Source organism: Ambystoma mexicanum, chromosome 5p (genome assembly GCF_040938575.1).
Source record: "Ambystoma mexicanum isolate Mex_15411 chromosome 5p, UKY_AmexF1_1, whole genome shotgun sequence".
Lineage (NCBI taxonomy): Eukaryota > Metazoa > Chordata > Amphibia > Caudata > Ambystomatidae > Ambystoma > Ambystoma mexicanum.
The window spans coordinates 164,795,550-164,818,994 of NC_090930.1; the positions used below are offsets into that span (position 1 = coordinate 164,795,550).

General features: G+C 47.4%; 1 protein-coding gene across 1 annotated transcript in view; it reads right to left on the reverse strand.

The window, feature by feature from the left end:
* The window catches only part of ABCB7 (ATP binding cassette subfamily B member 7), a 1,379,199-nt gene that overhangs the window by 879,278 nt on the left and 476,476 nt on the right, over window positions 1-23,445 (reverse strand). Inside the window, exon 4 of the mRNA XM_069612580.1 lies at window positions 16,753-16,872. Coding sequence (XP_069468681.1) covers window positions 16,753-16,872 — 120 coding nt within the window. The remainder of the gene's footprint in view (window positions 1-16,752; window positions 16,873-23,445) is intronic.

Consider the following 23,445-nt stretch of genomic DNA (forward strand, 5'->3'; position numbering starts at 1 on the left):
CAGACTTGGAAACCTTAACTCCGGAACCACCAGGTGCCACGGGAGCCTGCAGCAGAGACTGGAGACGTACCAGCTTCAGCATCTTGAACATTAGAAGCGTTTGCTCCTTGAAAGCCTCCCACTCGGCTTTTGATGCACTTGGGTTAGCGTAAGTCTCACCCCGCTTTTTAAGACAAATTGGAGTTGTGCCTGCATCAATGACGTTTCTTCTTATGGAAAGACTAGGACGACTAATGGCTTTGTAATGTGACCACTTCTTTGCCTTCTTCTGATGCCTGCCCTCTTTTTCCGGCAAGGGACCCTTGGTATCCTGATCCAGACGATCTGGCAGTCGAACGAGCTGTTGACTTAGACAGGAGTTACCAGAGTTTTCGTTTTGTTGATCACTCTCTCACCGATTTGGTAATTATTTGCCGACTACAGCAACAATCCTCAACGTCATGATATTTACAGAGGCACCACAGGCATATGCCATGCGTGTCAGTGATTGACATATTGGAGTTGGTCTTGGCAATACATGAACCTGGGCACCTTTGGTGCAGACATATCGACTAATTCGATTGAGTTATTACGAAAAGCAGCATGCTGAGCATGCAGAAAAAAAGAAAATTAAGTACGGCGGCAGGACTTGGGGGGATATGAACTTGTTACCTTCGCACCCTTTCACTCCTTAGGTGTTTGGATGGTGTTGCATCCGTGTGAAACTAGGAGTTCCTCTGCTCTATATGCAATGGTTTAGGTTGAGGTGTTCAACCTCCTGAATTCTTTCAGAGAATTCTTCTAATCTCGTGGTTATTTTGACAGTAGATGCTTAGAAGTTTGACCTTATTCTGTTCTGGTTGTCTTTGGCATTTGCTTTGTGTCAAGGTTTGTTTCCTGGTGATCTGATGAGCATTTAGGCATGCTGCTTTACTGCATTTGTTAGTGTAACCTCTTTCCTTGAACAGGGTGGAGAGTAGATTCCTGCGTGCTCTAATAAATTCCCCTTTCGGAAAATTTCTTTTAACAGGTTCATGGTGACAGCTGCTGGCAAAAAGTGTAGAATTAACTTCCGTGTCCTTCCGATATGTTTTGGTCATGAGGCGATTTCCAGATACATAGATTGTTAAAGCTGCCTTTGACATTAGTTCTAATAAATTCTATCCCTGCCTGATATTGGTTGGCTTTTGTCATAAAATCTTCAAGTACTGTCGATGTTCAATACGAGTTGCCAAGTGTCAATGTAGTCAATCATACTGGAGATTGAAATTAAGCATCCGAATAAGGATTTGAACTAGATATTGGACAAACAGAAAGGACTTTTTGTAGAATTAACTGATAATGAGGTTTACTTTTTCAGATATGTATTTAGTTTCCCCGTTTCCCCCATATTATCCTCCCTGGCCCCCACTCCCTCATCTCTGTGGTTGTTTTCTATATATCACTGCACATTTCATTTGGAATCTTGATTATTTAACATGCCGTTGACTTTGTAACTAATCTTTTGGCTCATTTGCAATTTTCAATATTGTTTACTCAAACCTGGATTTGAAAGAGGCACACGTGATGCCGAAACAAGTGTCTCAGGAAGGGCGTACTCTTTATGAACATGTATTAAAATTGTGAACAAGATTTCACCTACTATTGGCACTGAGTGATTTTTTGAATACTAAGTGGCGCATAAGTCTTTATATAGCAGCCACCTAGTGGCACCATCCAATCAAGAGGGATCGACTGTCGGTTACAATCGTAGTACGCCTCCTGTCGAAAACATTTCAGAGCAGCTGACACTGGAATGGATATCTATCTGATGAGGAATCTGCAAAATAATACAATCCCTTGAAATACAGTACTTTAAATAGATGTACCACACTTAATACATAACGCACAAATGCTTCCGACTACATTCTCAATGATGAACACTCGATGAAAGCTCTCTGCTGTAAAGTGAGATTTTTTTTATTATGATAAATAAAGCATTGCCACTCATATTTTAACTACACAGAACACTCAATATGCAAATGGTTATAAATGAAAATACAGCCATCACAGTCTAGCCTATATGTCTACTCAGGAATACCATCTCAGTAACAGAATGGCTCCTTAAAAGTAATACCTCATCAATTCTCAGTAAACAGCCTCACAAAATGAAATGCCTTCTTAGTACCTCTTCCCTTTCCCAATGTGATATTAAATAAGTCGTAAACCAGTCTATTATACTCCTTACACTCCTCTGGTAGTAGGGCGAAGAGAGCTGAACACTGGGTGAAGGCTTGGGGGTCTGTACAATCCATAAAAATACAAATGATCAAATCCAGTTGAACAAAGCCTATCAAAACACGATGGTCTACTTCGCAAAAAGCAGCAAAACAGGAAAAAATGTCTTCAAAGATTTAGCGTCAATTGAAATGGACCATTATGCAAACATAAGCCAAATCTGAGTAAAATAGCTCCCATGGGTGGTGAGCCGATTACCATAGGTGGGATTGCTTCCCTCTGCAGCTCAGTCACAAATAATAGTTCTCTCATAAAAGAAAAGCCTTCAGAGTCTCTGGAAGCCAGAAATGCAATTCAAGATGCTTTCAAATCCAAGAAGAAAAAAGGGGAGATCTCCTCCATTCTTCAGGCCATAATCAATAGACAGTTGCCTGCTTGCTTCTGGGTCCTCTAGCTCTGCCTCCAGCCTGCCTTATGCAGGATCTCAAACAGCACTCTCTACCCACACTCCCAGAAACTGGCCTTTCATAGCTTTAGCGCAGTGGTTTACCAGAAGCCAGATGTTTTTTTTTCTTTAAAACCTAAAGCTTTTTTTAATCTCCAAGTCCATCAGTCAACAATCTCATCCAGCACAGCCCAGAAGCCTTGCAATCCATTTTTTATTATTGTTTATTAGAACATTGGTTACTATTTACCAAAACAAAAAGTACTACTGGAACACATCCCAGACCATTGTATTGCAGCCAATAGCTGCGTTAGCTATAGTGTACCTGTGTTCCAAAACCACTGATTAGCCTGGCTCGAAGCCCAGACTTGCAAAGTACATGGTAAACTCTCGTCATACTGATTGATGTATGCGGACCACATTACTACATTTGCATGCATTTGACTATTTACATGCTATTGTGCAAAAAGACTACACAGCTTGAGGTAATGCTCAATCTCATGCATGTCTAATATACACAATACCCTTTTACAACGCCCAAGGCCAGAACCTGATCAGTTTGTTTTTGTACTGTGACTATCGATTGCTTCCTGGCCACCTGAATAACCTTCATATTCTAAGCAGACACCCCAAAATGACCTAGAGTCAAGTCCTCAGGAACTAGACTGTGAAGTTGAGAAATTGATGGCATGGATAAAGGCTCTTGTCCTGTTCTTGGACCAGGAAGTCATGCAACTGTGGTAGAGGAAACCAGGCTGTGTCTGTTCTGCCACACCAGTTCTATCTTGCCCACTTTTGGTACCCTGAACAGGTTAGATGCCAGGATGTCAGTCACATCCGAAGTCCTGACAAGCCAGTCGTCCAGGAAGGGCTATACGTGGATCACCATGATCCATAATGAGCTGGCCACAGCACTCAGCTTGATGAATACTCTAAGTGCTGCAATGAGTGCAAATATCAGGGGATGGATCTCTCTCTCTGCATGGCCATTGCCTTTTGATCGAGACCCTGTGGGTGGACCAGTGCGGGAGGATCACCTGGGTGAGGGGTCTTCGGGAGTTGGAGACTGGATGGCGAGAGATGGTATTCCTCCCCCATTAACACCTTTATCCCATCCTGCCAGGTAGGATATGTGGGAAATTTAACACCCCCCCCCCTTCCCTTCCCTTCATAAACACATCTGTTGGAGAATGGTTACCCCCTCTGTATTAGTTTATGAGCATTGAATTGCTCAAACTATCGAAACTGCGTTGCTGTTTGCTATTAATAATGTACAATGAAAGCCGTCAAATGCAGCTGAACCAAACATAAAAGTGATTTACAATAATAAAGAAAAAATTATTACACTTCTTTATTTACAGAAAAAGGTTTTGAACACAAACATTTGTGACTGGGGGTTAGTATCCTGTGGTTTGTGTGCTACCTCAAGACACAGATAACAGCGCTAGAGAGGCACATTCTGTAGACTATAAAACTGCTATAATCTTGGTTTTACATCAGATTTCTTTTGCCGTTGCCCATTGATTTTCTAAAGGTGCAGTTATAGCGAACTGTGCTATTGTACAGTGCGAGTAGATGTGTGAGCAATTTTCTGCTCCTAAACTAAGAGGGGTAACCATTCTCCAACATGATTAAACTCTTCCCCCAATTGAGTCTGGTCCCCCGAAAACAAGTACCAAAACAGATGTACCTTCACAAACACTTCCACGCGGACATCCTGCTCTGGGAGAAGTGTACATGACATATCCCGCTACTATGGTCAGGCAAAGTCAGGCAATTATTGACAATCACTCACACCTGACTTCCATTAAACCTCCCTGCACGGATAAAAGGCTGAGCACGAGAGCACACACTGAGGGAGGCATAGCACACAATGCAGCAGCAGTTTCGAGAAGGCAGCTGAATGAGGGGAGAAAGACGGCAGAATGTTACTTTTCGACAGCAAACCGTTACTTTCAAAAACCTTGTAGATTGGAAAATGTAAGGCCAGGAAACCAGGCCAAAGAATCCTGCACGGTGTGTCAGAGATACCAGAAGCCGTCCTGCATAGCTGACGGAGTCTGGAAGGAGCAGCAGCCACTGTGGTATCGTCCTTGGCTCCAAGAACAAAGTAGCACCAGAGAGATCTTCTACACAGCTGGTAAGTTGATTAGGCCGATGCAAGACCAGTCTGCGCTGAAGTCAAGGTTGCAAGCGGCAACACTGTAGAACGACCGCAAGAATTAACATTGTTGAATGTGTGTGATGAAAGATGCGAGGAAAGGAACAAGTTACTTACCTGTAACTGTTGTTCTCCAGCATGGGTCTGGCATGGATTCACATGCTCATGAATATTCCCCGTCAGGCTGGGAATCCTCTGTAAAGAAAAAACCAGTATCAGTTTCGTTTCTGATCTGTCTTTCGTAGTAGTAACCAATCACTGGTCTCTGCGTCATACTGACCACAGCCAATGACTGCCCTCTACCTAAGCACCGCCTCTGGCAGCCATCTTCAGATTTGGAAGCACGTGAAGTGGCAGTATGACCAAGTGAAGAGCCGCAGAGGGGTAGGCGGGAGGGTTCGCATGTGAATCCATGCCAGACCCATGCTGGAGAACAACAGTTACAGGTAAGTAACTTGTTCCTTCTCCAGCATGGGGTCTGGCATGGATTCACATGCTCATGAATAATGAATACATAGCAGTACACACATGCACAACCACGGGAGGTGGCAAAGGCTCAACATTAAGCAGTACATCAAACTCAACATTAAGCATCTTACCTCCTTACCAGGTTCACCTCAGGCGAACAGGTTGCGCAGCACTGCTTGGCCGACCCTGGACTCCTCCCTGGAATCCCGATCGACGCAGTAGAATTTTGTGAAGGTGTGCGTCGACCTCCACGTAGCAGCCCTGCATATGTCCAGCAGGGGCACACCAGAAAGGAACGCCGTGGTAGCTGCGATCGCTCTGGTGGAATGGGCTCTCGGACGGCCAGGCAGCGGTCAGTTTGCCAACCGATGACAGTACATGATACAGCCGGAGAGCCATCTGGAAATGGAAGCCTTCGAGAGAGCCTTCCCCTGAGTGACAGGTCCAAAGTTCACAAAGAGTTGTGACGTCTTCCGAAAACACTTCGTGCGGTCCACGTAGAACTTCAGCGCTCTAGCCACATCCAGCGAGTGCAAAGTCCTCTCAGCCGGCGACGAAGGCGACGGGAAGAACACAGGCAACACCAAGGGTTCGTTGAGATGGAAGTCCGACGGTACCTTGGGCATGAAGGAGGGGTGTGTCCTGAGCACCACCCTCGTGTTGTGAAAAGTCAAGTACGGGGCCTTGCAGGAAAGGGCCTGGATCTCTCCCACCCGTCGTGCGGAGGTGATGGAAACGCTGTTTTCCACGACAGAAACTTCAACGGGGCCGAGTGCAGAGGCTCGAACGGAGGTCCCATGAGCTTGGTCAGCACCACGTTCAGCTCCCACGCCGGGGCAGGAGCCTTCACCGGCGGGAACGATCTGAACAGTCCCTTCATGAACTCTTTCACCAGACGATGAGACCACAAGGACGTCCAGCCCGTGGTTCTGGTGTATCGGGAGATCGCAGCAAGATGAATCTTGATGGACGCGTGTGCCAGTCCAGCTTTGGCCAGCGTCAGCAGGTACGGCAGTACCTGGAGAGCCGTAATCCGTAGAGGGTTAATCTTCTGTGCGTGGCACCAGACAGAGAACCTCTTCCATTTGTGTCCGTAGCATTTAAGAGTCGAGGACGCCTGGCCTTTGCAAGAACCTCTCTGCAGTCGGCCGGTATGTCGTATCCTCCAAACTCTAGCGCTGCAGGAGCCAGGCCTGCAAGTTCAGCGATTTCGGGTCGTGGTGGAGGATGGCGCCTCCTTCCCTGGAGAGTAGATCCGCGTCCACCGGCAGCTTGATTGGCAGGGACGCTGACAAATCCAGAAGGTCCGGGAACCATGTCTGCCTCGGCCATGCAGGTGCGACGAGGATCATCCTGCACCGTGACCTCTTGAGCTGGTTGACGAGCCGGATTAGCAGTGGCAAAGGAGGGAACACGTAGAGGAACAGGCCCTCCCAGGGGAACGAGAAAGCATCGCCCATGCTCCTCGCCTGGCGAAACCTGCTGGCGAACCTCCGGCACTTGGAGTTCGTCGCCGTCGCGAACAGGTCGATCTGGGTGTGCCCCACCGTCGGAAGAGGCGATCCACTAGATCCTGCCGTAGTTCCCACTCGTGGCACGACCGCAGCTCCCTGCTGAGTGAGTCGGCGATGGTGTTTTTTATCCCTGCCAGATGAAACGGCACCAGAAACATCCTTTGGGCGACGGCCCAATGCCACAGGTCCTGGCCCTCCTTGGACAGTGCTGGGGACCTGGTTCTGCCCTGTTTCCTGATGTAAAACATGGTGGTGGTGTTGTCGGTGAAGATCCTCACCACCTTGCCCTTGAGGGACGGAAGGAAGGACCTGAGGGCCCAGAACACTGCACGGAGCTCCAGGACGTTGATATGGAGGGACTTCTCCGTCGGGAGCCAAAGGCCTCTCGTGTGCAGATTTTCGGTGTGCGCTCCCCACCCTTCCAGGGAGGCATCCGTGGTCACTGTCTCCTGCTGGTCTGGAAGTCCATGCCCGCCGTCAGATGCGCGTGGTTGCCCCACCACCGGACCGCTCGGCGGAACCTCTCGTCGAGTGTGATCCTCTCCTCGAAGCCGCCCGTCGTTTGGATCCAGCGCGCGTCCAGGAACTCCTGCAACGGGTGCATCCGGAGCCTGCACATGGGAATGAGGTAGATGCAAGAAGACATCATTCCGAGGAGGGACTTGATGGACCTCACCTTGGCCGCGTCGGAAACCAACATCCGCTGTACCTTACCCAGGATGGACCCGGTCCTTTCCTCCGACGGGGAGGGCAGAAGGGACACTGTGTCGAGCTTCGCTCCCAGAAACAGTGCGTTTTGAGCGGGTACCAGGTGGGACTTGGCGCAGTTCACGGAGAATCCCAGGTCCGTGAGAAGTTGGACGGTCCTTGCCATGTGCTCCATGGCGAGCTCCATCGTCTTGGCTCGGATGAGCCAGTCGTCCAGGTAGGGGTAGACGTGGATCCCCTCGCGGCGCAGCTGCGCCGCCACCGGTGCAAGGCACTTGGTGAATACCCTGGGTGCCGACCGTAGTCCGAAGGGGAGGGCTTTGAACTGGTAGTGACGCCCTTGGACCACAAACCTGAGGAATTTTCGGTGCCCCTTTAGGATGGGAATATGGAAGTAGGCATCCTCCAAATCCAACGACGACAGGAAGTCTCCTTCCTCCAGCTGACCCAGGACGTGCTGGAGGGTGACCATCCGGAACTTCTGCGCCTTGATGAACTTGTTCAGACGTTGCAGGTCTAGGATGGGGCGCCATCCTCCCGTCTTCTTCACGAGGAAGTATCTCGAGTAAACTCCGGAGCCCCGAAGCCTCTTTGGGACGAGTTTGATGGCGCCCTTCCTGAGCATCGCCTTTACCTCCAGGAGAAGCTGAGAGACGTGAAGCTCTTTCCTGGCCACGGGGGGGACGCGCGGGCACCTTCTTTGAAACTCGAGCGCGTGGCCCCGGGCTAAGGCGTCCAGCACCCAACGGTCGGTGGAGATGGACTCCCACATGCTGACGAAGCTCGCCAGCCGGCCTCCCACCGGGTGCTTCGGCGGGGGCCCGACCCCACGGCCGGTTCAATCCTGTTTCGACGAGGCTTTGCCGCCTTGACCTCCTTGGCGACGACGGCGGGGTCCGCCAGACTTGCCTCGTCCTCTGTAGGCCTCCTGAGACGACGAGCGGGCCGCTTGACGGTAGGTGGAGAAACCGCCGCCGGAACCTTTGGAGGCGCCCTTGCCTCCGCTGCTCCGAAAGGGCGTCCGTCGTTGCTGTAGAACCCCAAGGGCCCGGGCCGTTTCAGTGTCCGCTTTAATGGCCTGAAGGGAATCGTCCACCGTTTTCCCAAACAGGTTGTTCCCATCGAACGGCATGTCCAGGACACTGGTCTGTACGTCTTGACGGAAGTCCGTAGCCTTGAGCCATCCACGCCACCTAAGGCACACGCCGTTGCCCAACTGGCGAAACCCAGTGTCGGCGATGTCCTTCGCAATAGTGGTCCGACGCCACCTCACCTTCCTGTAGGATCTCCAGGGCATCCGCCCTCTTGTCGTCCGGTAGGAAGTCCAGCAGGGGAGCCAGTTTGTACCATAGCTCCCTGTCGTAGCGGGCCACGATAGCCAAGGCGTTGGCCGCTTTAATCGTCATTGCTGCAGACGAGATGACCCTGCGTCCCATAGCGTCCAATTTCTTTCCCTCGCCGTCCGGTGGGGAAGTCTATGTGGAGGCCGCATCCCCCCCCCCGCTTTCTTCCTGGCCGCCGCGGAGACGACGGAGTCCGGGGTAGGCTGCGCCCGGAGGCACAGGGGGGCCGCGTCCGGGACCCGGTACTTCTTCTCGTACCGGTCTCTTCTAGCTGCCGTCGAGGAAGGGTTCTTGAGGAGGGCGAGGCCCTCATCCCAAATGTCGTCCAGTAGAGGCACCGCGAGGACAGTCTTCCTCTTGGCCTCGCGCCGTTGATAAAGGAATCCTTCCTTTTTCTTCTCCTCAGGGCAGAGTTGGAAAAGCTCGGATGCCCTGGCGATCATGGAGTGGAACGATCCAATCTCGTCGGGCGGAGAAGCCCTGGTGGGAGGAGACGACGGTAGATCCTCGTCGTATACCTCGTCGTCCGTACCCGTCGCTGCCGTGTCAGTCCCCGTATCATCCCCTCGGGTGGACGGGGAGGAGGGCTGGACGGGGCGCGATGGCTGAAAAGGAGGTGGCGGGTGAATCCTTCTTTTCTTGGGCGGGGGAACACCAGAAGGTCCCAGTTCAGGATCCCCCGACGGGAGAGGTTCCTCCGTCGGCAACGGTAGTCTCGTCCTCATCTCTGAACATAAGGACTGTATAGCCAACAAAATGGCCGGCGAGTTGTCTTGCGGCGCTGGCAGAGGGGAATCCGACGGGCGATCAGGGGCCCCGCCGGCACCCTCGACGATGTCGTCGTCACCCGCGTCGGAATCCATCCCGATGGGCCGGTCTTCTTCCACGCCAAGGCCGTGGTTTAAGACCTCAATCAGCTCTTCCTCCGAGGCTGAGGCCGAATCTACGACGACGCCCTGCCCCCCCTTTTTCTTCCCCGCCGGGGATTTCACGGGGGTCCTATCGATGGGCACAAAAGAGGACTCCCTCCGAGGTGACAGGGAGACTCTGAGCCCCGAGGTCGCCACCACTGGTGTAGCCTCCACAGGCTGAGCCAGGGCCGCCGCGACAGTATCGATAGAGGGCTTGGCCGGATGGATTAAGGCCTTCACCACCTTAGGTGCGCTCACCGCCTTATCCTTGAGGGGGGGGGACACTGCCTCGCTCTCCCTCCAATGGGGCCTTCGAGCTCGACCGGGGCCTCTCCAGGAGCTTCGCCGGGTGCTCGCCCTTTCTCTTACCCGACCCAGAGCGTTGGCTCGTGGCTGAAGGTGCCGGGGAGGGTACGCCCTGCCTGGCGCCCGTAGAGCCCGACCGTTCGGCGCTCCCGGTGCCAGCGGACTCGCGGTGCTTGGCCTTGTGTTGGACCCCCGTCGCCGGGGCGTCCTCAAAGGTCTTAGAAGACCGCTCGGATTTCTTCCTCCTCTTCTCGCCTGACGGGCTCTTCCCTTCCAGCCAGTTGGCGAGACGTTGATGGCGGTCCTTCATGGTCCGCTCCGACATATTGCCGCAAAACGCGCAGTCCTTCTCCACGTGCGTCTTGTCCTCATGTAAGCAGTAGAGACAAAAGGAGTGTTCGTCCTCCTTAAAGACGTTCTGCAGCTGGCATCCAGGGCAGATCCTGAACAGCTTTCCGGGCGTCGAGCTTCCCTTCTCCTGGGCCATGTCCGGGCCTGAGAAGCTTCTGGAGTCCTCCAAAAGCGTAGCTCGACGAAATCTTCACCCTTGAGGGGCGCAGACGAATCCGACAAGGGTCCCCGTTGATCGGAAGGAGAGTCGGTGGAGCTTGAGGCTCTTTTGACCGAAAAAACGAAGTTTTTGAGAAAAAATGTGAAAAAAAAATAGCACTAACGCTCGAGAGCAATAGCACGAGGATCCCAACACATGAACGTGCGGTAAAAATCTGAAGATGGCTGCCAGAGGCGGTGCTAAGGTAGAGGGCAGTCATTGGCTGTGGTCAGTATGACGCAGAGACCAGTGATTGGTTACTACTACGAAAGACAGATCAGAAACGAAACTGATACTGGTTTTTTCTTTACCGAGGATTCCCAGCCTGACGGGGAATATTCATGAGCATGTGAATCCATGCCAGACCCCATGCTGGAAAAGCTAACTTGCTAATGAATGTTTTAACTTTGAGTAGGAAAGATACAATACCATTGACGGAGTGGTCCGGCGCCGCGTGGGGCCTCAATTCAAGGTCTTTGTAAAAGGTATCTACCCAAGAGGTTAAGAAAAAACCCATCGCACATTCAAAAGTCATCGATTTTTTAGATCAAGAGGAAAACGTAGAAAGTGAGATGCATGGTCCGGGCCCGAACCCGGGAAACAAGTTGTGAACAGTCTGGTAAAAAGGGGTCCGAGCCTGAAGGAGAGAGACCCATGAAGAATAATGAGACAAGAACTTGTACGCGTAAAAGCCCTAAAAGACAGGAACTTTGGTGTTCATTTGTTGCGACAGGCCCTCTGCAGTAAGACTGTTATTGGAAAACAAGCTTTCGCAAAAGGCCCGGATACCTTTGCTTTAAACTGTATCCTCATGGCAGAGAAGCCAGAGTGTGCGAAGCTCGAAAGTGCAGCCTTGCCCCATGCTGAAAATGTGCAGAAGGGAAGCCAACTGAACACTTTTCTTTTTGCATACTGCATATCTCACCATTTTTTATTTAGATGCAAGGATTGGTTTATTAGTATAGGTCCTTTTATTTTGACAGACTTGCCTAGGACTGCATTATTTTTATTTGATGGTCGTACCTTGCTCCCATCTTTAGATTGGCATTCAACCAACCCATTCAAGTTCAATAAATACTCTTGAACTGATCAGTTGTGTCTGTCTTCACTGTTTGATACCATGCCTTCCTTACACTAGGCGCAGCTTTTCAGACGGAAGGGGTGGGTATCTGGCCTTCAACTTCTTGTTCATCGGTTGTAAGGCATAAGGCTTTCCCCATAGCTTCAATGCCTCAGCGAAGACATCTTTTTGGAGTGGTAACCTCCATCTGTTTGAGGAGTGGAGGGCCAATATCTCTGATGGCACACCAACCTCTGGCTGTGGCTCATTTGGCTGAGGTGCCCCCAAGAAATCGGCCAAATATATCATCCTTTTGTGATAAAGCCTAGATGGAGCGAGGTACTTCCTCTTCAGTATCAGAACCTGTGTCTTGTGGGTCCTGAGTAACCTCATCTGTAAGGGCAGGAGCAGGCATCCTATTGATCGGTGCGACAGGGGCACAGTACGCTTGCTGTGGCCAATAATCCAATGAGGACAAAGGCGTTGGGGTATGCTGGAGAAACCGTGCTCCACTGGGTCCGATTCCATTCAGTCCATGAATGCCTCGCTTGAGACTGTTGGCGGTAAGGCAGTTTGAGATGCTTGTCCCTTGGAGTTGAATCTGGCTGCCAGCTCGCCTGGGGATGAAGGCACAGGGGACCACGCAGTCATGTCGCTCTGTTTCTGGTGTGGCCAAGTAGTCGGTGAAGAGCAGTCCTTGGCCCCCAGATTGTTCCTGCACCGGGGAAACCCTCTTCTTGGTAGCCCTAGCTCTCCCGCATCTTAGGGCTGAGCATACGGGCTCCTTTGGTAGAGACAAGTGCTACTATACGCCAAAATGGCGCACTAAGGCAAATGTCTGACGGCCATCAGGAACATGCCCTGTGACAGGAGTTTGCGGAGTCCTGGACAGTCGTTCCAGATGTACCGTCATACCCTCGGTGGAAATACCACTGGTAACCGTCACCCCCTCAAGCTGTTGCCTGGTATTCGACCATAAAGGCCCTCGACCGGAGGTGGGTAGCTGCCCGAACAGACCCTGAAGAGCATGAAACGGGTTGGTCAGTAAGAGGCTCTGCATATCCTTCGGCCCCCTAGATTGGTACTACATCGACCTCCCCAGTAGGTTTAGCAGGACCAGACTTGACCCTCCTGCTCAAATGATACCTGGAAAGGAATGGCCCGGGAGCAGTGCCTGAAAAAGAACAGAATGTACCTGCACAGGCGCAAAGATCTGAGCATTCCCTCAACAAAGTCCTTAATCCGGCAGCGAGGAGTGTCACCAAAGAGGGCTTGCCAATGACTTTGACACAGGTCGAACAAAAGTCCCACTGGTGGGAAGAGCCCAAACAGCTCAGGTAGAGGCTATTGGCATCTGAACTTTCTGCCCAAACAGGTGCAGAAACAAAAAACAATTATCACTGCCATACGCAGGGTATGAAGGTGCAGTAGGATAGTGTGGAGGAAAAAACATTTTGAAATTAGCATCAAAAAGAAATACATTCAACGCAGAAGATGAAAGGTGTCCAGTCCCTTCGAGAAGTAAAACGGTCTGGCGGGGCTTGTGGGAGGAGTCACTGTGGGCATACATGCCCGGCATGCCCTGTGTGCATTAATTTAAAGGGAATGTTTTATTGCGGTCCAAAAAGGCTCTGGTCCCGTCCCCATGGGACAAGGTATCCCATAAGAATGAAGGAAAGAGACCGACATAGGAGTATGATATAGGTTAAGGTTAAGTACATATTTTATCTATATAAATGAGAATTTCAATACAACAGGATTCCATATGGGGGTAGAGATATTCAATGTTTATGAATGCATTAAAGTTAACCAAGACGAGGAATGTTTTTCTAAACTGCTTGTGACAGCCTAACAATTTTGCAGTCTTCTTACTGGTCTTTCAGGACAACCTCATTCATGAATGCAAAAAATAGGCTACACACTCACAGCAGAGGACTGGTACTTCTTAGGCCTTATGTTTGAAAGTAGCTCCCCTGAACCAGGCTTGCCTCCCGACACCTGCGCCAATGCATACACTCCGGGACAATGCATTTGAAGAAAGGCAGATTCCAGTTGGAACATCAACTGCCTAGCACCATACAGTCCCAATAGGTCTGCATTTGTTTGTCCTGTAATAAAACTGGGCACACTCACTGATCTCCTTCCACAACCTCTGGTTACACAATCTACTTCATTGAGTCGTGGTGCGTCACCCTTTCTCAACGCTCATACTGGACTTCCTTTGCATCTTGTACTCATGGTGGTCCTGAATCATGCTATTCCCATCTTCATCTTGTGTCCTGCCTCGCAACGTTACTACTGACTTCTGCAATATTCGCTCTCCCCTCTTGCTTCTGCACCCTTCTTGAATGCTTACTCTACTCTCTGTTCTCTTCTCCCCTCTCCCCATCTCCTCCCCTTACTTTGTTCTATGCACCTACTCTATCAGAATCGTCCCTGGACCTAGTATGATCACAACATCGTCTGTCGCTCCCCCATCCCCTTACTGTCCCCCACCCCTCTCGCTCCAGCACTATCAGAAACGTTGTCAGGCCTAGTACGATAGTCGCTTGTTTTGTTCCTCCCGTCACTTTCTACACCCCTCTCCCTCACCTTTTATTTTCCTCCGGTCGTGAGGAATGGTACGGTAGTCGCCTGTCTGTTTCCATTTCCTTCCCACTCCCCCCTCCCTTCCTTATGTATGTCTTAGCTCTTGCACTATCTGAAATGTCGTCAGGCCGAGTACGAAAGTTAATTTCACATGCTTACTGTTCATGGCCTGTAAGAATGTAATCGTATTTTCCCTTGTTCCTTGCCTTGAAGCGCTTTGAAACACATTGTGCACAGGCGCTATATAAATAAACTATCATATCAATGTCACAGCATTTTTATTATTTTGTCATAGATGCAACAGCTTTGGTACTCTCGCCCTCACCCTCACACAGATACTGTTCAGATGTTTTACTTTTATTTGAAAAAACAGAACATGTCACAAGGTTGCTGTGGCCAAAGAGGACTGAATGAGCAGGTGACTAGGCAAGCGCACACATTTTATACAGGCCTGAAGTGGACACACATTTTCCATTTGCTGGGACTTACAAATAAGGCTTTTGCCATATACTAAAGTCTTCCTTCAGCACATTGGTCTGAACTGTAAGGCAAGATGAATCTCCTAGTTATCACCGGGGCTAGAATACTTGTTTCCGCCATTTGATTGTCTGGACTTCGAAGCCATCCATGAAGTGGGTTTCTGGTCATCTCCCACATCTGTATGCCCTTTGCCAAAGATGCCCAGGGACATAGGGATTTGGGTCCCTTTTACCCAGGGAGGGAGCCATCCTTTAACATAGGGATTAAGGGAGAAGGTTAGGAGACACTGTTAGGCCTGTTGTAGTGGTTGGAGGCAACAAAAGGTGGAATCTAGAAAGAGCATGTTTTCTGGAAGCCAATTATTATAAGGTTATTTGAGCGCAGACCCCACATTGAGGAAGCAAAGGAGGCCTTTACGATCAGTGGGGGGGAAGGGCACAGGGAGTGAGGAAGAGAAACCAAAGGAGGAAACGGTGGGGACAGATCAGACAGTCTCAGGAAAGGTAGGCAGTCAAGGGTGTGTGGACGTAGGTGTTGGGGAGGAGGAATTGCTTTGAGTGGGTCTTCAACTGTAGAGGTGAGGGGACAAGTTTGATGTTGATGTGGAGGAGTTTCCAGAGTCGTGGGGCATAAAGTAAGAAGGCATGTGTTCTGGTTCTTTCCTTCTTGCACCGGAGTACAATGAGCAGAGGCCCTTCCGTCTGGTGGATCGCTCTACTTCTGGAGCGGCTCAGTTTCTCAGTGAGGTAGCTTGGTGACTTCAGGGTGAGAGATGTGCTGCAGTATGCAGGAGACATCTCAGGGGTGCCAGCGTAGTCGCCGAAAAGGCCTTTCTAAAGGGCAATGTCACCATCCAGTTGGGGGAGGACCAAGGCTTAGACAGCAGATCTGAAGTTGTTTTCTGACCCGAATAGCTTGATTTTCTGCAGGGAAGAAAGCTGGTACCATGCCGTTTGTGTCTTCCTTGCTATGTGCTGTTTTGAAGGAGAGCTGTTTGTAGATGTCGAACCCTAGCAACTTGGCGCAGGTAGCTAGCTGGGATGTGAAGCCCTAGAGGTGCATGAGACGGTAGGAAACTGGAAATGAATACATGAAATGAATACATGGAAACCTACCCAAGCGAGATGAGAAAATGAGTAAAGAATTCACATATAAGACACTTTTAAGTTCTTCAGCATTGCTGGTGGAAGAAATTGAAAGATAGCATCCCATCTGCGAAGATGCACCGTCAATGCCCTAAAAAAAGTCCTTACTGTGACACACCGCGTTCTCAGACATGGCAGAAGCACTCTAAGCAGAGTATATAAGAGCTGGCCTCCGAGAAGCGGAATTCATAGGAGTTTTGTTTCAAATGCCCCAGGCAGGATTTAGAGACAAGACGTTCTCGGGAAAAGAGAATGAACAAAACTGAGAAGCGATGAGTAAGCTTGATGCCTTGCAGAAACGCACCCAGAACAGCTGGTGTGAAGAAAAGCACTGGGACTGGGCACAAAAGGTATCACCTGCACTACCCACGACAGGAACAGCCCAGAAGGATGGCGTAACCTGGATGTAGGAGTAATAGCAGTCCGTGTTCAAGAAGTGTAGCAGCTGTAGAGCTACCATCTGTACATGGAACTCATAGGACTAAGAGCTTTTCCAATGCAAGTAACTAGTTTTGATGCATTGTTTTAGGGTTTGCTGTTGGATGAAGCAAGGATAAAGGAATGATGGATCGGTGCATTTGCTAAACCATTTATGTTAAACGTTTACCAAGAATGAAGATCCCTGGTTTAGAAAAAGAAGTCTTAAGGCTCAAACATAACAAAAAAAAACCAGGTTAAGAATCATCACCCTCTCTAAACATGGACACAGGTATATATGTGTTTTATGAACAGAAAACAAAACATGCTTAGCAACACATGAAACATGTGGTTATTACATATGTTTTGAAGGAAACCAACATATTAAAACGCAGGTATTTCTTGAACAATGCTAGCAAAAGGACCTAAAATTGGCGCGTTCATGCTCGCCTTGCTTACCTTTGCAGCTGCCAAAAGGCCGAGGGAAATTGCAACTCTTGCCCGAAGATCTGGCCTGTCTTTGGGCCAAACGTATGTCAACATTGCTTTTAAAATCTTTCTGGAATCTATTTCTTTGAACTGTAGGAATAAATACAATTTAAAAAGACGTGTCAATGTTTATTAAAAGTCAAGAAAAATGAATGCTTTAAAAATAAAAAGCCACTTAAGAGCCCAAACTGAGTGAACTAAAATGAAAACACAAGAATTCAAAAAATGAACATATGGAAGAATTCTGATCTTTTTAGCATGACAATCAGCAGATGGCCCACAATTCAAACAAAATATTTCCACTTGAACTGCTTGCTTGCTCAAGGCCTTCACAGAGTAGGACCAGCACTTAAGAAAAAAATCACACTTCACAGAAGATGACTGGCAGGATATCTAGCAAATACTTTGCATGTCCATGTGCGTGCACACATTTTTTTATTTTGTGTTTTAATTCATTGAACTTTTCACATATACAAACAAAATATAAAATCTTTAACATTTCATTTAAATGAGATTTTACATGTCAATTTCATCAAGTTAAAACATTATTTCATCACCAGTATTTCCTTCTCCAATATCATCCATTCCTGTATCAGTGCAATGGCCCTTTCCAAACCTCGTCCGCTTATACGATTTAACCAGAACATTTCACTCGATATATCTTTATAGCCCTCTGCCAGATGTCTATAATAGTAATAATAGTATTTTCGCATATGAGGGCATTTAGTTAAGATATGTCTGAGCGATTCCACTTCGCTCGGATCTTTGCATGATCTACATGTTCTTTTCTCTTTTGGAATATTCAACCATTTCCCTGAGATTTCTAAAACTGGGAGTTTATTGAATCTTATTTGCATAAAGATCCTGCAAAATATAGGGTTTCGGAAAAGGTGCATGTATTTTTGCGCACTTCTATAGGTATAGCAACCTTTCTTATCCTCTAGAGATTTCAATCTACTAATAGGTTCATGATTGCATACCCAATCCCAATCCCAATCTTTTGCTTTCTTTATGAGTTCTGCTTCTAAAGCCCCCAATCCATCCATCCAGATCAGTGTCCAATTTATTTCTTTAAAGAAGGTCTCATTTAGGTTTTTGAATGTTCTCAAACTTACATGTATCCTCATGTATTCCCCTTTTTATTATTTCCAAGAAATTATAACCATTGGCTAGCATAATCTTTAGGTACATTGTCCCTCTTCTTATTTTAATGATAATTATGTGTTATTTATGCCGTGCCTTAATCCAAAGCGCTATATAAAAAGCTCCAATTCTAACCAAGGTACTCAATGAAGTTAATCCTAACTCTATACAAATGACTTGCCTACTAGGAGTGGCTGTTGACAGGCCCAATATTCAGAGCCATATCAAACCTTCCAATCCATCGGCCCATGTGTCCAAATTCAGGAAGGAGGACTCCATTGCATAGGAGACAGTCGCCACCAATATCTGCTGATAGAGTGATTGGTCCTATTAAGTTATAGTCCAGATTAGAGGTTACAAAATATTTCAACATGATCCTAATGGTCAAGGCTTTTGTTCTCCGATGTGCTAACATATCGGCTTCATTTCTTTTAGACACTATCTCATAGCCCAGATATTTGTTTTCATCCACCCTTTCGATCCACTCATCACTAGCAGAAATACCGCTTTTTGCCCCTCTTTGTGCATCCAAAGGCCATCATTTTAGTTTTTTTGTGGATACATCATTGATTTTGGCAAATTCCATATATTTTTCAGCAGTTTAGTCCTACCACTATTATAAAAAAAATAATAATAAAATTGCCAAATCATCTGCACAAGCCAAATATGTGATTTTCTCTTTACCTAATTTAGGAACACAGGAACTGCTGCCAGTAATATGCGAGTCCAAATCACAAATAGATTATACAATATAGGTGCTAATAAGACGCCTTGTTTTACCCTCGGCCTATTTCTATGCGATCTGACATATCAACCGATCCTCCAAGTCGAAAATGAGCCTTTGTATCTTCGTGTAATATTTGGCAAGCATATAATAGGTGATACAGCATTTTCATCTTTTTCAGTTTATCCCATAGCTTGTCCCGATTGATAGTGTCAAACGCACTAACAAAAGCTACAAACAAGATATGCAAGAGAGGTCTTTCCTTGAAGGTGGTCTGATGAATTAGAGTATCATTACCAATATACTATGGGCACATGATAGGCCCTTTCGAAATCCTATCTGGAATCTACTTAGTATCCCATTTTCATTAATCCATTGTCCTATTCCATGCAGTATCCATCGTGCAAAGATCTTGCTCGACCCATCTAACAGAGCTAGCAGGCGATAGTTATTTGGATTATTTCTGCTCCCATGTTTATGTATAGGGACCATGTAAGATAAGGTCCAGGATTTATGGATTAATCCTGTTCTGATAAACTTATCAAAGAGTAGTTTTAGGATTGCTGCCCATTTTTTGGGATTCCCAAGCATTACCAGGTTAGATATCCCGTCCCGGGCTCTGGATTTTTTTTAACTTCTTAATAAGGTGAAGAATATCTTCATATGGGATGTTTAGATTCAGTTCTGGTTTCTGCAGCATTTTGAGTTCTTTTTCTGCTTTACATTTTTCCCCTACATGTTTTTCCCACATAAAGGCTGATAAACTATTCAATATAGATTCCTTAGGTTGAGTAGTTATGATGATGATATGATAGGTTATTTATAACGCGCTTAATACCCAGAGCTTTCCAAGTGCAGACCCGGGGATCGAACCTGTATTGCTCAGTGTCGTCTTGCTTCCAAGGCGAGCATGTTGGCGCTGAGCTATCCTCCCGAGACTATTACTAGTTCTATTATTAAAGACCTTCCATAGGAGTTCGACATCATTTCCCCTCATGGCAGAGTATATTATTTGCCATGCACTAGTTTTCAGGGATCTTAAGTGTCTTTTCACCCATTTATTATAATCAGACTTTAGTTTTGTTTTTATTATGGCTCTCTTCATTTATGAACATTCTTTCAATGTTCGTAAGGGATTGGCCGAGTATTTGTTTCTTTCCTTTGATCTCATTGTACACATATATAGTAACAGGCAAAAAATAAAACATTCACAGGTTAAAGTTTCCGAGCAATGTGTACACTAGATTTGATTTTTACATGCACAAAATAAAACAAACAGCGGATAAAGGACCTGAAGCACATGCAGATTCAGTGATTTGCCCAAGATCAAGCATTTTGAGGAACCTAGCACTTCAACTTTCCAAGCTTAGTGCTGCTCAGTATATTTCTACGGATTCGCACAATTATGGTAAGAAAAGTGAGGTGGGGGCTGGTAGAGGCTCCCCACAATCAAAAGTTGAGGACAGGGCATCCATCACACTACCCTCAACGCCATTACACGTAGCAACATAAAATAAAACGATGGGCCAGTGAATCGTTTTAAACAATATGTATAGAAAAACTAAGGTGGCAGTGTCTTAACGGGCACAGCAAGCTATTAAATAACCCTGTGCATTGGGGGTGGATCGAAGGTGAGGCTGTGACTGAATGGGATGGACTGAGGATGCCGGCTTTTGCCTGGAAGGAGTGGATAGAGCGCAGCAATAGGCCTCTGTCGGGCGGGGCTGGCTGGAAGGCGATTCGCACTAGAACACGGGGTGGGGGTCGTTTCCCTCAAGGTGGATAGAAAAGAGTGCGAGAAGTTTGCAAAAGCGGATGATGATGATTGAGTGTAGGGATGCATAAAGGGTGGGCATATGTTGGGGAGGAGGGAGAGAAGCGATGGTTAATCTGCTCCCATTATCAAAGATCCCCAACACTGCGAGACTTCCATCATCAAACTCCTCCAAACGAGTTACCTCCGCTGTCAATAATCCAAAGCGAGTTTGTCTCAGCCATCAGCTCTGCCACCTGCTCTGAGGAATAGGTCACTGCAGTACTGAGAGCTGACAAAAGAACGGGTACTAGTGTCACAGGTCAACAAAGGCAAGACATGTAGGCCACTGCTTGCCACAAACTCGTCCCGTGGGAACGCATACATTTTAAAGAGAAAACAGAAGGCTGCTACTAGCTCAAAATCAAGAAGGTGAATGGGGGAGAGGTGTACTGTGACCTTAGATATAGGTGCATTGCACATAGAAACATTTAAAAATTAGATGAGGCATGCTTCTGCTAACAGTAATTTAAAGTACAAGGCTAAGAAATCAATTACTTCACAAAAACGTATTTTATGATTACAGCACCATTTTATATATATTTAGAATACTAGGGCAGGTAGAGCTCTTGCCTGTGTTAAAAAAAAATGATATTGAAGCTTAAAAAAGCAGCTAAATATAAAAGGATGCAAGTCATTTTTGCCAAACGGTTGCAAAATCCAACTTTTTCTTTGTTCATAAACGGATACCAACAGTTTATCGGAATGTATGTCTGAGTTTTTTTACTGCCACTAGTTACAAGAAACGTGGTATGTTTTTGGACTGAACATTATCGACACCATAGTAGCCTCAGACTGCATAGGCTTATTCAGAAATTGGCATATTGTGCTTTTGCCGGATTCTGCATTCTGTGCTCTTTGGGGGTAGTGAAAGGGTATAATAGTAAAATAAAGTGGGCAAAAAGAGCAACGGGGAACGAGGACATAGGCTAGCCAGGTAAAAGGGAGGGAGGAACGGGGAACGAGGACATAGGCGATATGTTTGCAATAGCTTGGGTGCATGATTCCCATTCAAGCATGGAGCATACATTCAGTGTGAACATGGTTACCAGGGTACATTCTATAGGAGTCTGTAGCTCTAGGAGAATGTACAGAAGGAAATACATATAGATAATATATTGTAGTGTATGGCTGCGAGATAAATTCGATTTCTGTTAACAACCCCATGAAGCGCAATGGCTTTTTGGTCTATGGGCTTGCACTTAGATGTATGATTCTATAATCACCAGCATGGTAATACTGGGTTGCTAACCCAAGAGAAGAGGCCAAGAGCAGCCAAATCCAGAATACATTGTGTAAGAGACTGAATGGAAACATGGGGCCATAGTCCATCCAGTATACGACACAAGCCATGCCCACCCTTATTTTAAGAAATAGTTTTTTGCACAAATCGTATAGAGGGTGCACATCTAACTAGTTAATCAGAACGCCCCGCCCCACTCAACGAGCCCTGTGTGACACAGGACAAAAATCCCTCATCCACTCATCACGAAATATTGCTGTAGATTCTAGTATTCTTTGAATCCATTGTGAAGGAAGGAAGCCCACAATGTTATTTTACCCAAGGTTAACAGAGCAGTTGCCCACCTGTCACTGAAAAATGACTAACAGCCCTACAGATAAAGGGTGTGTCAGCCACTTTAACTGCCAAAAAAGAGGCAAATACTCCTAAAAAAATAAATAAAATGGGGAGTTCAAATATACCCAAGAAAAATAGGAAAAACACATGTTGGACCTTGTGCCCAGCTCCATGGATGTGTCTGGAAAAGTACTGCATGTAGTACCAAAAGGAAGAAACTACTTTGGTCAGTGCCTGGTTCGAAGAGGCACATTTTGAAATGTGCAAATAACTAGGTGCAAACAAATAATCAGCAAAACAAAAATGTTACTTATTTTTCATTCACTTATATTATAACCCCATTGTGAATGAGACTTTACTCCCTGAAAAATCATTTTACTCCCAACTTAAAAAAATGAGGGAGTAAAATTCTCACATTTCAAAATCCTACCTAGAGCACTACTAAGCCTATCAAAAATGAAAAATGTCAGGTTCTTAAATAAGGCTGAGTAATTTTGCAAGTGGATAAGGAACAAGTTACTTACCTGTAACTGTTGTTCTCCAGCATGGGTCTGGCATGGATTCACATGCTCATGAATAAAGAATACATAGCAGTACACACATGCACAACCACGGGAGGTGGCAAAGGCTCAACATTAAGCATTACATCAAACTCAACATTAAGCATCTTACCTCCTCACCAGGCTCACCTCAGGCGAACAGGTTGCGCAGCACTGCTTGGCCGACCCTAGTCTCCTCCCTGGAATCCTGTTCGACGCAGTAGAATTTCGTGAAGGTGTGCGTCGACCTCCACGTAGCAGCCCTGCATATGTCCAGCAGGGGCACACCAGAAAGGAACGCTGTGGTAGCTGCGATCGCTCTGGTGGAATGGGCTCTCGGACGGCCAGGCAGCGGTCGATTTGCCAACCGATGACAGTACATGATACAGCCGGAGAGCCATCTGGAAATGGAAGCCTTAGAGAGAGCCTTCCCCTGATTGACAGGTCCCAAGTTCACAAAGAGTTGTGACGTCTTCCGAAAACACTTTGTGCGGTCCACGTAGAACTTCAGCGCTCTAGCCACATCCAGCGAGTGCAAAGTCCTCTCAGCCGGCGACAAAGGCGACGGAAAGAACACAGGCAACACCAAGGGTTCGTTGAGACGGAAGTCCGACGGTACCTTGGGCATGAAGGAGGGGTGCGTCCTGAGCACTACCCTCGTGTCGTGAAAAGTCAAGTACGGGGCCTTGCAGGAAAGGGCCTGGATCTCTCCCACCCGTCGTGCGGAGGTGATGGCCACAAGAAACGCTGTTTTCCACGACAGAAACTTCAACGGGGCCGAGTGCAGAGGCTCGAACGGAGGTCCCATGAGCTTGGTCAGCACCACGTTGAGCTCCCACGCCGGGGCCGGCGCCTTCACCGGCGG